Consider the following 18,434-nt stretch of genomic DNA (forward strand, 5'->3'; position numbering starts at 1 on the left):
CCAAACTGTGAAAGAAGCCAGGCAGCTGGCAACAGGGAGGGCTGAGTACGGAGCAGAGAGGATTGATAACAGCTGCCTTAGTTTCCTTCCGTCCGGAAGTGCCAGGCTGCAGTGTATTTGCGCAACTCTGGAATTTAGCACAACGCATTTTTTGTTAATAGCACCAAGTCACAGAACAGAATTAATGTGGATAAATAGGCTTCACCTGTGTGTATATCTATCTATCTATAGAGAGAGAGAGAGAGAAAGAGAGAGAAAGAAAGAATTTCCTTATTAAATTTTGCATCCTTTCTGCTTTAACATTAACTGGTTAGCTCAGAACTCTCTCTCTCTCTCTATATATATATATTCAGTATATATATATTCAGAAATATATATGAAATATATATATTTCAGTGTTAAAGCAGAAAGGATGCATGATTTAATCAGGAAATTATCTGTGCCAGTCTATGAAGAACCATGCACCATGCACCCCAGGAACTTGTGTTATATATGACTGCACCCCTGGAACTTGTGTTCTGGCAGCACAGCATCATTTCCGGATGATCGATGGTACTGCCAATATCCTATGCTGCCCACCCAGCCTCACCACTCCTCCTCAGGTCCACTTGGACTTATGCCAGCCAAAGAGGTACAGATCCAAGTGAACCCATAGAGCTACAGGGGACTTGCCCTTAAATAAGGGAACAAAAGTTCCCTTACTTTGAGAGGCCTTATGATCCCGCTCCCCCCACATTGGATGCAGTGTCTCCATGGCACAGCTGCAGTGGCACTGCTGGCAGGGGCTAGGATTGGGGCATCAATTAATCTAAGTTTCTGGGTCTTTAAACAGGGAACGGTATGCAGTAATGCTGGGATTGGAGCTCACAGGCAAATGATAGAGCAAAATAATGAACTGGGGGGAAAAATTCAAGCCTTGAAAGAGCTGCACATCTGCTTTTCAGGATAAATGTCCTGTATATGCAGTGTTGCTTTTTGGTCGAAACATACCTGGCAAGTACAGCAAATGTTTTGCACGTCCCTGTTTCTTAAGATCACTATGACAATTGAGTTTGCCCTGATCTGTTAAAAATGAGTTATTTCAGGTATTTGCCCAAGAAAATTAAACACCAGTCCTTAAATAAAGAAACAAAATCTGATTTCAGAACCTTTACAGAGCCCTTACTTAATGTTGCCCTAAATATAGCAATTCACTTAGAAGCAAATTCATTTACAATCCAATCCTATGCATGTTTGCTCAGAAGCAAGTCCCGCTGCGTTCAAACAGTCATATGCCAGTCATTGGCACATCTATGTGCTTCCTTCTTTAAAATATTTCTTGACTGAGCCATGGCTGAATGTTACTCCTGAGGCTTTTTCATTATTAGCTTTTCTAGAAATGCATATTTACTGTGTCTACTGTTGCAGAATCTCTAAGCAAACTCAGACTGCATAACGGCAGAAGTAAATTATGGAAGAACCGTGTGAGCCTTTTACCTATGGGACTGGTAAAATACTACTGTATAAAAAGTGCCAGAACCATAAGTAACAATTACAGATTTTCAACCTAACACTTTCCTTTAAGTGGCATTGCACGGAAGTTCCCAGGCTATAATATACAGCAGACAAATAACATTGGCTGTTCACCAGAGGATCTGGCATTTGCAGTACAAGTTTCATTTTAAACAAAGCATTATTTTCACAATACACTTCATAGACACAGCTATGATCCTGTTTCCTGTTTATGATCCTGTTACAGTCTGATGATCCTGTTTTCAAAAGTTGACTGTTACAAGAAATACTCTTGCTTAACAATTTCAAGTCAGTAATGTAGGTGTCCTATCAAAATATAGGATAATAAAGTGGTTGCTTTAGAGCTAACAAGACTCTAAAGATGTCAGGAAATAGCACCAAACCACCACCGAGCACCCTAACGAGAGAGACGTGAATGGTTTCATGTCTGCTTATTAGTGCAAGTGAAGTGACAGGTCTGTCTGAGAACAAAATTAGCTGAGAACAAAAAATGCATGCATGCATTCACAGCCCAAGCCTATTGAAATTCCCCCGTGCAAATGCTACGGGACCAGTAGGGCTTGCACTGTATTCCGTGGGGGAATTTTGTAGTCTGGGGGTCTCCTTGAGATACGGGGATATTTGTCCCCTTGTCCTGGGGAAAACCCCAGCCGCAACAACAGGTCTACTTGAATCTGTGCCTGCTAAATGGCTGGCAAAAGTCTGAGTAGATCCATGTCAGTGGATCTGGCCTGGTACAGGGGATACGATATGGCATGCGTAAGCGCTGCTGATCACTCCCTCTCCTGGCACCCGATCTGCCCACCCCCACCTGCTTTGTGACCATTTGTGGTTAAATGAGCATCTACGGCTATGCCACAGCCCACAGGAACATAATTCTAAGTATGGCTTCATCAGCCAGAAGTTGATATTAGAAGTAGAATTAAGGTTATTTGTGTGCCTACACATGCAACTTTCAACAGCAGTCTTTGGTTCAGTTCAAATACATTAATGTGAGTATACTTTATTTTAAAGATGCACTCACCTACTACCATGCCACTAGCATTCCTGAGTTCATCAGGAGGGGGATGGGACAGGCGGAGCACTGCTCAGCTGAATCCTGAACTATGTGTTGGGCCAGAAGGTCCAAAGCGGAATCTCTCAAGTCTGTGCTAGCAAAACAGCTTGGGCTTTCCCTAGGGGAAGGGAACAAAAGTCCCTTCCCCTGGGGAAAGTAGTCGCTTTGGCACCACTGCTCCAGCTCAGAGAAGCTCAGGATTGTGCTGTTAGATGGTGAATGTTGATCAACCACAGCTTCTCTGACAAACTGAATATTGTAGGCCTAAAGGGGAAAAAAAAGAATGCTAATATAAAATGTGAGTCAAGAATGATAACTAAGCACCTCATGGAAGGCCAATTGCCTTGCAGAGCAAGAAGGACTCTTCCAATGGGTATTTCCTGATATGAAAAAACCCATCAAGGGTTATATCCCTCAAAGTCTCTAAACATGGTGTAACTAGGCCTGGGGGAAACCAAGGAGAAAAACAGAAATCCAACACGTTGCCATAGCAACCTGAATTGCAAGAAACAATGCTGAAGCAAACATAATTTAGTCTTTTTAATGCAATTAATGGAAATAAGAGGTGTTGGGTTATACTTTGACAGAGTACAATCAGCAAACATTTCCAGATTTTTTTTTTCAAACTTTTTTTTTAAGTAATAACCACTTGGCTGCTTCTGCCCCTTCCATACTCTAAGTAGATATTGTATCATTTGTAGAAAATATACATTTTACAGTACACCATCTGAAGTATGGTAATATCTGGTTGGCTGTACAGACAGCTAATCAATGCAGTAGTAAGAGTCAGGAGATCAAGCACCCTCCTGATGGTGTCATTAATATAGACAATATATAAAAAATAATTTACAGACCACTTTGAGCTCAGAAGAGCGATCAATTTGTGCCTTGAAAAAATGTATTTCAACCAAAGGACCCATCATCATATTATAGCTGACCCAGATATGTTTGGCTTAGTATTTATAATTAAATAGATTGCTATTAAAATCAAGTAAGTGCTTCTATATTATGTCAAATCATTTTATAACCCACTTACTGTAAACTAAGTCCAAGTGTAACCTCCCCCCACTGTATACATTGAAATTTTTCTAAGGAAACACACAACTCATACATATACAGGTGGAGCCTTTTTATTTGCATGAGTTCTGTTCCCTGATCCACCTTGATTAAGAAAAAAAGTGTTGTGCTAAATGCATAGAGTTATGCAAATATGCTACAGCCTGACACTTGGGGATGGAAGGAAACTAAGGCAGAGGTTCTCAATCACCTCCCCCTCTGCTCCTTCACCTCCTCAACCCTTCCCGTTTGCCAGCTGTCCCCACTTCTTTCAAAGGTGGGATGCTGAGCTTTTAGGAGTCCAGTCCTATGCACTTCTATTCAGAAGTAAGCCCATTGTAGTCAATGGGGCTTACTCCCAGGAAAGTGTGGATCGGATTGTAGCCTAAAAGCCCAATCCTGAGGTCCGCGGCCTTTATTTAAATGCTCCTTTATTTTGTTCATATATACAATTTGGGCTGTAAGATGCAGATGTTTCTTGCTGCATTCCCTTGCCCATGGGGTTAAGATTTTGAGGATGGGGCATAAATACTATTGAATTATGTCAGGGGTAGCCAAACTGCGGTTCGTAAGCCATATGCAGCTCTTTGACATATAAAGTGCAGCTTGCGGAAATATGCTGGCTGAGCCTCTTTTTCTATCACAATTAATATAAAAAGGTAAATAAAAAATTTTCAAACTTCTTCATTATTTACTGGATATAAACTGAGAGTCCACTGGATTAAAACGTAAGTTTAATGTTCATGGTGAGTAAACAGTATGTTTAAGAATTTAAATGTTTCTTGAATGCTGTGGCTCTCAAATATCTCTGTAGAGGCTCTCAAACAGCTGAAGTTTGGCTACCCCTGTAATACGTCACTGCATATTGTTTCAATGTGCAAAATGAAACACCCATTTCAATAAAATGTTGAAGAGAACCTGTTGGATTTTGCTCTTAGTTCTTTGTGTACGACTGTAATCCAACTGCCAGTGCTCAATTCAATAAATAGAGTTTTTTGCAGTCCTAGCTCATTTTGTCTCTCTTGCTCATTTATCTCTTTAACATGTTTAGCTGCTTAAAAACAAGAACAATGCAAATTGGCAGATGTTTTCATTCCAGGAACTTGGCTAAGATATCTTTTTAATGCCTTAGTTCATGCAACACTGGACACGGTAGCAGCCCAGTCATTTATTTACAATGATGAGTAATTTGCATTGTCCCAGAGTACACATGCTTATGTACCTATATCAGACGGAATAAATATTTTTATGGTATTTTGATAGTTCCACTTTCAGTAATGGAAAGCACTTTGAGAAGTTTTTAATATAGTTTTCTGGGTCCTTATGTAACTTGCTTATTTGGGAAAGGTCACGTATCTAAGGTTCTCGGACAATGACATCACTGCAAGTACAACATCAAAGAAACTTTAGAATTGCAAATGCAACCAAGAGAGGTCTGCCACCTCCCCCCTCCTCCATGGAATCTTTAACAGCTGACTTTCAGGCAAAAATTCAACTGATGCAGTTTCTACACTCACTACATCTCTATAGTGTGAGAAGCAGCATGTAATGATTGCCCTCGTGCCCCAATTAAAAAAGAGACAAGTGATTTGGATTAAAATTGTGCCACAGTTCTATTGAACTTGACAAATTCTGCAGTAGGTCCTAGCAGACTTATCCTTACTCACCACTTTCAGTGCAGGCTCCTACCTTGGAAGAGGCAGCTCAAGTGGGTCAGCTTTCCCTACAAAAATGGGCAATGTGAAAGCTCCCACTGTGGATGGAAACAAAAATGCCAAAGTTCTGTTTCCAGATAGAGATAGTTGTAAGGATCTGAACAAAGAGTACAAAGACATTCCTGAGCGCGTAATGGTATCTGGAACATCCTGTGAGTGTGTCCTGAGTGTGCAGCTACGAATTTTCTGGCCTTAATTGAGTGTTCTTCCAAGACGGAACAAAGGCTTAATTGCACCAGGGACAAAAGCTATAACAGGGAGTAGGCAGCACCCATGCTTTGGTCATTGGTGGGAGACACAATCTGGAGAGGAGATTTGAAAAGTCTTTCCAGGTGACCTGGCCACTGAGCAGATAAGTTTAACTTAGTATTCAGAAAGAGTTGTACTTGCAAGTGAGATTATACCAAGGTGGGGAGCCCAAATTTGCTGAATTTGTCACTCTCCTCTGAGTGACAGGACCTCTGAAAGAAATTTTATCAGGGGGTACAAAAGTTTTGGGGTTTCCTTTTTGGGATACAAAGATTCCCTTGGGCCCATTTCCCTTCTCCATTGGATCATAATTTCTACATATCACAATAAATAAAACTATGTGGGCTTACCCAAAATGTGAGTGTTAATCTTCACACAATATATGCAAACATTTTCTGAGATCCCAAGAAATTTCCAGCTCCTCTCCATTGGCTCCCAGGCCTCTTTTTGACCCTGGGTCCAGATACGATCTACCCCCTGCATGCCCTATCATGGGCCCTAGTGAGTCCTATGAAAAACATAAGATTCCAGAAAATGTATTGGTCCCCTCCTTTGGTTCCTGGGCCTCCTTTTCAAATCTTGGTCCAGGTACAAATTATCTCCTGCACCCCACTCTCATGGGCCCTGATTTCTAACTAATGCAAATGCAACTTGTAACTTCTTCTAACCTGTGAGTTGTAAAATGCAACTAATACAAATGCAGCCGCCATCACCCCAATCTAAGTTGCTCTAAGGCCCATTTTGTACACTGCATATCAACAAAAGCAGGGTTACCACAGAGTGTACATTCACTAGGAAGAGAATTTAATGCAGAATGCGATGAAAGAAACTGCATTGGAATATCTGTATTCTATCAAAAGTTATGACCAGTAAACTAAAAAAATGAAAGCACAAATGCCTTATGGAACGAAACATGGATTTTCTTAACTCAGAACTGACCGATGAGCCTGATTGTTCTGAGAGCTAATTAGGTGTTATTATGATACAGCATGGAACCAATAAGGTGTTAATATGAACCAACTCTCATGAGTCAGGAGTGGGTCGTCCCCCCCCCGATTCTCACTTTTTAAAAAGCCTGGCATGACATCACTTTTGGCTGTGACATCACTTCTGGGGCATCATTTTAAGCTTGGCACCGGGCTACACAATCATTAGTTACGCCTCTGCCTGACACTCAGGTGTCCTGAAAAGCTACAGCTTTCCATACCAATAAATGGCCCTGTATTAGCATGAACCTGTTTAGAAGGGAAGCTCTGTCTCATCCCCTTCAGGGCTAATCCTGTGGAACATCTGCTGAGGAACCAAGATGGAGTGAGGGCAGATGGTGCACATTTGGAAGGAAGGTCACTGGCAACAACACAGAGCACAGGCAGAGCACATGGACACAATAACCTTTTTGTTGTTTTTTTTAAAAAGAAAACTCAATCAGCCACTGTTTCTGATTGCAATATGGGGCTGGAGGATGGCTGATTTAGGGCACAATCCTAACCAGGTCTACTCAGAAGTAAGTCCTATTTTTGTTCAGTGTGACTTACTCTCAGGAAAGTGTGGTTAGGATTGCAGCCTCAATGTGTTCCTTACTTGAGTAGGGTCCAGTGCTGCTGCTTTGGCTGTGGTGGGGAAGTACCCAGTGCTTTTATACCTGTGCTGTTGAGTGGCATGTTATGTAGTGTGGCTAGCACTGCAGTCTGCTGACATAATGGATTACAGCAGTGACTGCACCTACTCTGCACAGTGCTAAACAAATAGCCTCTGCATCATCACCTGGTTCTCATTCGCCCAAGAGTGGAGATTTGTATTCTATCTGTTTAAATGCCAAAATGTTTGCAACAATGACGTTTAAATGGTATTGCTGAAGGCCTCCTTTCCAGCATTCTCTTGAAGGTCTGAGTCTGATCTCAGAGGCACGGTGACTTAACCCAAGCCTTTTCATTCCAGATATAAGATAGGCATTATGTTAACTGGCAGTAACTATGGCAACTTTTCATTTGTGTCCTTATTGAGAAGCAAGTGAAATTTGTACATCTAGACACCCAGCTACGGTTATGTTGCATCTTGGATCTCAGAGAGTTTTTTCAGGGGACAATTGCAAGCAGAATTTCTTCCAGGTAATTGACTTGTGCTCCTTTGCCTATTGTATTATTTTCATAGTGGCAGATTTTAAAAATAAAGATGTGGGTTGCACGTAATTCAGTCATTTTTTTTATCTCATCCTCCTACACATTCTTATTATATCCTCAACCCTACCCTCTCCATCTCAGCTACATTCCAGCTAAATTAATGCACCTCACCATTCTGACAGACTTGGGTGCCAATCTTATTCCCCCCTCCCCGCTAATGTAGTGGTAGAGAAATGCTGCAATGGAGGGGGGGGGGTAGATGCAGAGGTGTCCTCCAGGCAAGGGAACAATTTTTCCTTCCCGGGGGGGGGGGGGGTAAGCCTCTGTGATGTGGGGGGTCTACTCAGATCTGCACTAGCTAAACAGCTGGTGCAGATTCGTGTGGAGCTGCATTGCAGGATCGGGTCTGGGAAGACCCTGCCACTACTGTCTCCAAACCCACCCCCTTCCCATACCTGATAAACCATCCCCCACCCTCTTGCCACCTTCTTTTGCCACCCCCCACCCCCTCTCACCTTCCTCCATCTTACTTTGATCAGTGGATGACTCCAGATCCACTGGTGTGGGCAGGAATGCTCCAACCTTCCTGCCATGATCCCTGCAGCACGCTATTCACCATGCTGCCACAGGCCCTTTTATAACTGGTGCTGACTGCTTTAACTATAGATGCCACTGTCACTAATTACATCATCATTATAGTAGTGCCAAACACTGGCATTCCCAGCAGGGAGCCAAGATGCAAGTCTTTTAGGCACCAAAATGCCAGTGTAAAGCGGCCCCTCCCCCTCACCTGCAGAGCTATTTAGAGCAATGAGAGCGAAGCTTTGCTCTGCTTTGCTCTTCCTGCTCCAAATAGCTCTGAAGGTGAGGGGGAGGGCTGCCGTAATCTGTTGTAAGCCGCCTTGAGTTCCTTTGGGGAGAAAGGCGGGGTAAAAATAAAGTTGTTGTTGTTGTTATTATTTACACCGGCATTCAGGCACCTGAAAAACTTTTTCATTTGAAGGAACCATATCACAACATACAGTATTCCTTTAAGATCTAACCTTTAAATGGGATCTTCTACAGTGGAATCACTTCAGCACCACATATGCAGGTATAGATCAACCTCCCAAATATGTACCTGGAACGCTTCTGTGATTTTGGAAAGTTGAACACATTTGGGATGAAGCAGTCCCCAATGTAGTGATAAAATGATACTTCTAGACAAATTGAATTCATAACAAATGCAGTTCTCCACCTCCTTTCCATATCCTTATACAGGCAAACTTGCTGAGAGAGCCTGAGTTCTTATCAGCCAGAATTTCTATACACTTTCCCTTTTTAATATGTTTCCCACTGATACACTACCCCCACCTCCCTAGCCCAACACTTGTAGTTCTGCTACTGCACTATTTAATTTCATACTTTAATTTAAAAAAAAAAATTAATAATAGGTTGCGATGTGTCCATGATTTGAATTATAGCTGTGGTGAGAGAAGGCCCTGAAAAGCATGTTGACCTTTGCAATTTTTCCAAGTGAGGACAGGCTCATCTCTGGGGGCACGTGAGAATTGCTTGGAGGATGTCACAACCCTAGCACTTGATACCAGGCCAATATGAAGTCAAAGGCCATAATATGAGAGATGCTTCGAGTTGTCACATAAACGAATTTTCTCGGCTGTATGTAAACAGAAAATGTTGACAGATTCCTGAAAAAGACCTTCTCATTGAAGCTCCTGTAAACATTTGCTCATCAAAGTATTAGAGCACTACTAACTGTTCATGGAGTGAAACACAGAAATACTTTCTCAATCTATCACCTGTACATAGAAGAAGAATATAGGTACCTGCATGTGCTGGCTACTTGGAAAGAAATAAGAAATATGTAAAGCACAAGAGGACTATAAACCTTTATTGTCAAATAAACGTCCTCTAGAGAAGGCGATACTGATAAAATAAGTCAGATGATGTGGCTCTGTCAAGGATGGCAAAAAATTGTAGGCAAAATTGGCATGAAGCACATACAGAATGAATAGGCTGGACTTTGTTCCAAAACCACATTTATAGTCCAATCCTCCCTCAAGCACCATTCTTCCTGCCTCCACAGGATCCTCAGTCCTCCTGCATTCCACCCTGCTTCACCATTCCCCACCCTATCTTTGTTGGTGGGCTCTCTGTGGCTGCTACACATGGATCTGCTTCAGCTTTGCAGAAGCACAGAGCTCCTCAAGCTTTCAGCGTTTCAGATGGCCATAAAGCACACCCTGCCACTGGAACACTAGTTCTGGCACTGGGAAGAGAGGGGATAGGATTGGGCTGTAGGGCTGCACTCCTATTCAGTGGTTCCCAAACTGTGAGGTGTGGCTCCAAAGGTGTGTCACAGGATGTCACCAGCATTTTCTTCTCGGGCTCTACCATCTTGGATTGTGCGATATCTCACACTATTCTCATGAGATCTTGCAGGAATACATGAGATCTCATAAGAATAGCATGGGATTTTGTACAATCTCATGCTTTTCAAGATTATGGCGACTGGGAAGAAGATGCAGTGGAAGAAGGGTGTCAGGACACTGGTAAGTTTGGAAACTGCTGCTGTACGCACTTACCTGGGAATACGTCCTAGGTACTTTGAATTTAATTAGACAGGCAGCCCAATCCTGAGCTGCCCAGAGCTACCACGGAGGCTCCTTGGGAGAAGGGGACATTTGGAAGGGAGTAAGGGAAGCAGGGAAGCAGGGAAGGGAGTAAGGGAAGCGAGTAAGGGAAGCAGCCCTGTTTGGTCGCCACTAAAGTGAAGGCACTCGTGTAGGGCAAGCAGCCCTGCCCGAGCGCCCTGGATCCTGTGGAGCTCGGCTCCATGGATCCACCTTTCCCCCACCCCCTGACAGGCCTCCCCCTCCTCAGAATGGCTCCCCCACGCCTCCAACTCCCTTTGGAGACCGCCGAGCCGTGGAACCTGGGCGTGCACCGCATGCTCACTCAGCGCCGGCTGGAGCTGAGCCAGCTCCAGTGGGAGTCCGGCGGTAAGTCCCACAAATGTGCCTTATGTCACGTTTGTGACTGTGGTCTGCACCGCGGAGGTGCGCCGCGGACCACAGGATCAGACTCTCACATCTGAGTGGACATGCATAAGATTGCACTATAAGAAAACTACTTCAGAAGAACATAAAAATGCACTGAGAGATCACATGGAGTTCCAGCAGTGTGATGTAGATAGCCTATTGTTTGTCTCCTGCACCTGGTAAAACGATGTATAATTCTTTCACAAGGTTCACATTTGCGAGAGAACCCATATTAACTAAAAGTACCATGTTAATCATTCAATCCAATTGCTTCTAAGTAAGTCCTAACTGACTTATAAAGGCTGAGTTTGAAGTAAGCAGTGTATGGAGAAATCACTTGGAAAGCCTAAGGCCCACAAAATTCTCCAGAAAGCTCTCTGGCATTAAGATCCTTGTGCTAAAACAAATGGTATAATGAATGGAAATCAGGCTTAGAACCTAGAGGGCTGAAATTTTCATTGACAGCTAAATTAATATACTACCTAATGTGAGCAGGATCACAGAGACTGGTCTCTAGGAAATGCCTTACAGATGGTAGGGGCTGATGTTGTAATCAATAATTATGTGAATTGCTAATGTAGGCAATGAGCAGCTTTCTAACAGCCCAGATGGAGAGGCATTCCGCAGCAATGTATTAGGAAATAAAGTTACTGATCCTTTAAATTCCCGGCTGGAACACATTCCATTCACTCTGCTTCAGCAGAACATGGAGGGTCATGAGGCCCAGGTTCAGCCCTTCCAAGACATATGCACCAGGTTAACTTTTTGCTCCGCCATCAGTCTTGTTGAAATCAAGGGGCTTACTTAGTGTACCTAAAATCAAGTCTTCACATTGAGTTTCTAGATACAATACATATGACAAACACACATCCACAAAGACACAATTGGGTTTCACTGAATCGAAGGTGCTCCCCTAATAAAACAGAATATTAGTACATATGTGATTCGAGATATTTTAATTCCTAGAAATGCTTGAAAATGTATAGTTCTATTGCAGAACTTAATATTATCAGCATAATAATATGCTGATACATACAGTGGCATTGCTAGGGCGTGGGTGACACCCATGGGGGTGTTAGCACCACTAACTTGCCAAAACCTTGGTATTTTCAAATAATACCATCATGTTATATATCACTTGATGTGTAATTTCATGCAGAATGCAATGAAACAAACAGTGTTGAAATATCTCTATTTAATCAAAAGTTATAGCCAAAAAACCAGCAGGGGCTGGGGCAATGGTACATCACCACGCCCACCACCTGGGGTACTGCCATGTCCACTGCATGAGAGGAGATCCATCACAGGCTGATGCGCTGGCCTCCCGCACTGGGTAACGCAAACCCTAGTCAACAGATAATTTCACTTTCTCTGAAAGGCCAATTTCCTATGAGTTAGCAACTAGCACCCACCTCCCTGATTCCATCCCTAACCTTGATAAACTGGAAGATGGTAGGGTTGACATCACCCAAAGTTAAGAAGAGCTCAACTTGGGGAAAACAGGCAAGGGACCCCAAAAAATGGGATCTCCCTTAAAACCAGACAATAGCAGAATCCAGGTAGTCCAGGAGACAAAAAAATCTGCTCCCTCTCAAGGGAACTGAGAGTAGGCAGCAAAAATACAAGAAGTTTATTAAAATGATATAAAATACATGAAAGCAATGGAAGGAGGAAATATATGGTAAACAGCATGGCTAAACCAACAAAAGAAGAAATGAGGGCACAGCAAAATTTGGAAAGATTGTTAAAAGGGGAAGCTGAAAATTCAACACACACACAGACACACAGATGTCTTTTCTGAGTTCTTTCCTACCCTATGGAATCAACACTAGTCCTGAATCCTGGTCCTTGCCACAATTCAGGCTAATGGGTATTTGTTCACAAAGCATCAGAAGTTCGAGCTGGATAAATGTGCAGAGGGCAGAGTGCATGACTCTACTTATAACCTAACCCACTTTTACTTATGGGACTGGATAGTCGGAGTCACCTGAACCATTAGCATTTCACCTCTGGTGGATCAGGTGGGCTTCACAGTCCTACGAACAGGCTCACAGACAGGTCTTTCATTTACCCATCATTTGGGGAAAACAAGGAAGGTCAGCAACAAACAACAACAGCACAACATTAATGGCTGTGGCACCTTGAAGAATTCAGCAGCCCATTCAGGATGCTTAACTCCATCATGGAGCCACTTAGGTCCAGAATAAGTGACAGAGTAGCTATAAAAGAAGGGCAAATGGTAGATAGTCACCATATTTGCTGTCCGGTTCTTAACTGTGTTAAAGTCTCATAAAGTTTGCAGTTTAATAATGACACAGCAAGTGTGAAAAGCAAGCATCTAAACCGTAGGAGTAATCAAAATTAAGCGGTGATTGCAGGGAATTAGTTGCAGGGAAAACCTTTTCAAGGTTCAAACTTCTTTGTCCCCAATCAGCAGTCCTGTACTGCATAGCAATGACAACACCCACCACTGGCGTGTAGCTTGCAGCAAACTTAGGTTTTGACTCTGGAAACAATTAAAAAGGAATTGATAAATTGCTGTATTTTCTTTGTTCTGATAAACCAGTCAGATTTGAGGGACTTAAGCTGATATTAATGAGTGGGTTCTGAGATCTAATTTGCATTTGCATTCCAGTCTGTTTAGCCACGGACTTACCAGTCATGGACAACCCCTGATACTTCAATCTCAGCTTCACATACCTGTGCTTAGACAAATCCAATCCAAGACTGGAAAGCAAACAGCTTGTTAAAAATGCTCTGCTGCAGAATCAGTGGTTTTACTTCAATGTCCTTAAAATGAAGAATCCACACCACTAACGCAGATGAAAGGAATTCATAGTATTTTTGTAGGGTTCATGACGGTTCAAGACTATTCTGATTTTTATCAAAAACTGAGAAATCAATGGATTTCTTGCCATTGATTGCATAAACAAATAGCTATGGACCAGTAAAGAGTTACAAGGATTTTAGCAAACATTTCTGCTGAAAAAATTTCAAGTGCCTAAGGACCACAGGGAAAGCAGGGCTGCGAATATCTGTCCTATTTTAAAAGTAGGGCAACCGTGTATGACACATAGGAGAGAGTGAAATAGCTGCTGGCTTGAAACTCGAGAAACTGAAGGCCTTGTGGTGCAACACTTCAGAGATACATGCAGAACTGAAGGTATTTTTATTCCTGTTTCACCTACAATAATGAGAATGCCATCAGTGTTAGACTGGATGCTCACTGCTTTTGTTCACTGCATTTAGATAATCTGGGTTCAGCAGGGAAAAAGAAAATCTCCCATCAGCTTCTCAAACAACAAAATACTGACATCTTCAAATGCCAGCAATTAGTATTAGCACCCCTCTCTCTCCCTTCTCTCTCTTTTAATCTGTATGGTTCTGTATCCACCATTTCTCTTACTGAGCAACAAAACTAGAGGTGCAGTGGTAAATTCTGAAGTGTGGGAGAACACAGTGACATTCCAGTATCCATGTTTCCCAGTATCCATGCCCCTCTAACAGCCCAATCCAACATAAATCCCTGGCGTGGCAATGCAGCAGTGCTGGCACAGACTATGCTGCATCCCACGAGGGATTTTTGGCTGCTGGAGGTCTCCTCAGGGTAAGAGGACATTTGTCTTCACTCTGCGGTAAGCCCCAGTAGCCACAATGGGTCAACTCGGACCTCTGCCAGCAATATGTGTGTTGATCTGTGCAGGTGGATCAGGCCTGAGAAGGGAGTTTTGATATGATGCATGCAGCTCACATGTCCAAGATATGGATTGCTCTGTCTTCATGTCTGAATACAAGACCTCCTTGTCAACCCTCCTGCTGAGATCAACATGTGCCCATTGACTGGGCAGTCAAGCCCTCTGTCTAGGTAAAAGAGTAGGAAGGAGTTGCCAGGTGCTTTCCAAACTAGGCAACCCCATGGTATCATCAAACTTATATAAGTTCCTGCATACAACTGGAGAGATGTGTTTTGCTAGGTCATTATTGGAACTAGCTGGTTCACAGAAGGCACACCTACCTACCCCCAGTAAGGGCTGAAGGCAGTGACATATCTAGGGTGTGGCAAGTGGGGATATCTGCCCTGGGCACCACTTGAAGAGGGGCGCTGGGCGTAGACTTACCCATATTCTACCGATGGTGCATTTCTGCACCACCGCCAATGGTGCATTTTTGCGCCAGTTTCTGGGGACCTCCAAAAAGAAGGTAAATGCCTGCAGAAAAAAATTCAAGTGTTCCCAAATACCTGAAACAGAGGTGTGCAACACTAGCAGGAAAGGGAATAATTTTTTGCTGTACTATCCAGGGTGCTAACTTATAGATCCTTTTCTAAATTATAGTCAGAACTGACTTCACCCATGAAAATCATGAAAACAGAACATGGTTTTACTGAGCACACAAATTCACTTGGTGGGACAGGGCTGGCTTCACACCCCATGATCTCCCCTTCTCTGTTTGGACGGGGGAGCAATTTTAGACCTTGTCATGGGTGGTATTTTCCCTAGATATGCCACTGGTTGAAGGCCAGCATTTCTAGGACAATGTAAGCAGTTCGCAACAGAGACAGTTTTTCCTAGCTAGATACATTTCAGAATTTATTATTATTATTGTTGGCTCTTTCCATTCAAACCCAGTCAACTAAACTTCCCCCACAGCAATACCTTGAAGTCTGTATTCTTTTCTCTACTGGTTCAATTCTATGGGCAGACTCACTGCGGAAATTCACAATCCGGCAGCAGAACATGCATTACAGCATCACAAATGTCATTCTGATGCAGTGTGTTGCCACCCACTTCTGGGCCACTACCAGTGAGCAGCACCTTGTGCGCAGCAGTGGCCAAAAGAGGATCCACTGGTCTGGGTGCTTTGGTACGGGGCATTCTGTGGGCAGGAGGAAGGCATTCCTGGACAGACCAGGGGAAGGGTGGGATGCATGTCAGAGAGAGAAGGGGTGTATCCCACTATGAGCAATGTGCGCTGGGAAGCTATCCCCTCTGGAGCCTCCCAACATGCCCCTTTTCTCTTCTCAAACACACACCCACTATACAGGATAAGGAAGGAATCACTTAAGGATAAGGGAAGATATTTTCCCTTGCCTCTTTCAAGCCTCCCAATTGTTCCCCCCACCATAGCATACAGCACTGGGAGTATAGGACTGGGCCTGCAAACAGCTACCTGGCTTCCCCTGCTGGACATTATTAGTTAACTCATCCAGTTTTGTCAGGCGCTCTCTTTGTAGCAATTCAGTCACATTCAGGACCTTTTTACCACCCTGATTTCTGTATCTCTCTCCACCCCGTTCCCCAATGTGTTTAATTCCTCTTTCTTTATGTTTTTAGTAAAATTTTTATATCCTTATTACTTGCCTGCTTAGTCTATATCTCCCAGTGATTAAATGGCTTGTCATATTTGATCGCTCACGGCTGCTACTATGAGTGGCTTTTCTCAGATGTCCTCCCACCTGTTTTTCCCCATTTAGGATGTTGGCAATGGATATCTACCCATTGTCATCCTCCATTCAGCCACTGCCCCAGTAAATCAATGACACAGAATACCAGAAGGGAGTGCACTGAGACCTAATCCATAGGCACTATTCCCTTTGGTCAGTCTCTGACTACCCTAACAGATGACCACTGTTCCAAACTGAAATGAACTCCACAACTCTGTCCAAATTATGCTTTAAGAAACTGGCAAAAATTCAAAATTATAATTACAATAACAAAGTGCTGAAGAATTAACTCATTGCTAGCAATCACTTAGCACCTTAAGCCATTTCTGCACTAATTAAGAATGATTCACACAACATCCCCTTTGGCTATTTCTACCTTTACTTTTTTCAGCCATTCAGATGTTTCTGATGAATGAGTCAACTAGAACTTTATTCTGCTGTAAAATGTACAAGAATGTAAAGAGATGCTTAATAACATTTTTTAAATACTGCAGCTTTACCATTAGTGTTCCAAGCTTTTCTCTCAAAAATGAAAAATACAGACTGATTAGTCCATAACAAAACCAACCAATACATTTTGACACACAATGCAATCATAATTTTTTTCTAGTAGAAACGACTCCAAAATAATTTTTGACACTATTTTCCAACACAAGCATGTGCATTATCTGCTACAAATAAACATTTGTGAACTACATTGTCAAAACATTTATTTCATTAGTACCAGGGTTACTGACATATAAAGGTGATATTTTTCTTCCAAAACCTTGGCCAACTTCTGGTTGATTACAGGCAATATTTAGAGGTGAGAGAAAACAGTCCGTCCCGTCCCCCCCCCCCCGCATATTTCAGTGTTTTCCAAAGTCAGAAGTGTAGAAAGCAGTGTTATGTATTTTTATTCAAAATTTACATTATATTTCTAAATTATTATCACTTTAAATTGTACTGGGTAAATGACATAGGGACCAATCCTATCCAATTTTCCAGTGCCAGTGTAGCTGTGCCAGTGGGGCAGGCACTACATCCTGTGGTGGGGAGGCAGTGACAGACGCCTCCTCAAGATATGGGAACATTTGTTCCCTTACCTCAGGGCTGCATTATGGTTACACCATTACTCGAAAGTTGGATAGGATTGGGCCCAGAGATGGTACAGTGTCTGCAGATGCAGCATAGTCATTATCAATGCACATCTCTATTAATAATAAATAAAAATGAAATAAAACAAGCTTTTTACAGGTTTGGGGTTTTTTGTTGTTGTTTTACAAAAATAAGAAGTGCAGAAAGTGGTATCATGTGCTTTTATTTTGTTGGCACATTTTTCTCCCACCTCTAGTAATATATCATTTTACTGGAAAACCACATTTTCCATTGCACAATCAAGGACACTGGGTTTTCCTCACCATTGTATTTAGACTTGCTTTAATTATGAGAATGTCAAAGTCCTCTAAAGTCTTAAAGGAGCAGATTAAGGCCTGCTCTCCAATGTATGGTAATCACCCTAAACCCAGGTTCTCTCCTTCGAAACACTTTCTGGCAACCAGCTCACGAATGCATTCAGAAAAATCCCATACCCAAATGTATACGAGATAAAAGATTTGAGACCTGGATACTGGGTAGACAAGGAGGCACAATAATTTGTATGAAGAATCTCCCATTACATAGATCCATGGACTTCTATGTTCTTCCGTGTGTTTACATTTCATTCTAGGCTTCTCATTTGCATAGTAGTTCCTTATTACATGGCACATTGAGTAACAAAGTGGGAACAACTTTTGGTTTCATTACCATCTTACTCCCTTAAAGCCAATGTACCATTTAACATTTAACATTTAACTTGCTATGCTAGATGAATATACATTTATATATATATATTTATTTAAAACGAAGCAGTATAAAGTTAGATCTTTGTCTTACCTTCTAAGAAAGCAGGCAAAAGCTATACTGTAGGTGGAATAGTGTACCAAGTAACAGATTTTTGTACACTCTTTCTTACAGGAGGTATACAGTCTACAGGAAAAGTAAATATATTGGTATGTATAATACAAAAGTTTAAATAGACCATGTTAGTTATTTGACTGAAGAGCTAGTTGTAGTCATAATATAGAGATGGTGGAATATGTCAGTGTTCAAATTATCCTGTGAACTATGGACAAACCAGATCACAAAAGGTTCAGGTACCTCTGAGCAAAGGAGAAGGTGCCCATACATCAGAGGGAGTGCTGAATAAACTCTAGAGAGATC

The 18,434-nt window shown here is 42.3% G+C and overlaps 1 protein-coding gene across 1 annotated transcript in view; it reads right to left on the reverse strand.

The window, feature by feature from the left end:
* Positions 1-18,129: 18,129 nt before the first annotated feature.
* The window catches only part of GRM7 (glutamate metabotropic receptor 7), a 466,404-nt gene continuing 466,099 nt past the window's right edge, over positions 18,130-18,434 (reverse strand). The window contains exon 10 of the mRNA XM_066613569.1: positions 18,130-18,200. Within this exon, the coding sequence (XP_066469666.1) occupies positions 18,130-18,200 (71 nt within the window). The remainder of the gene's footprint in view (positions 18,201-18,434) is intronic.

The sequence above is a fragment of the Tiliqua scincoides genome, chromosome 2 (assembly GCF_035046505.1).
Source record: "Tiliqua scincoides isolate rTilSci1 chromosome 2, rTilSci1.hap2, whole genome shotgun sequence".
NCBI lineage: Eukaryota > Metazoa > Chordata > Lepidosauria > Squamata > Scincidae > Tiliqua > Tiliqua scincoides.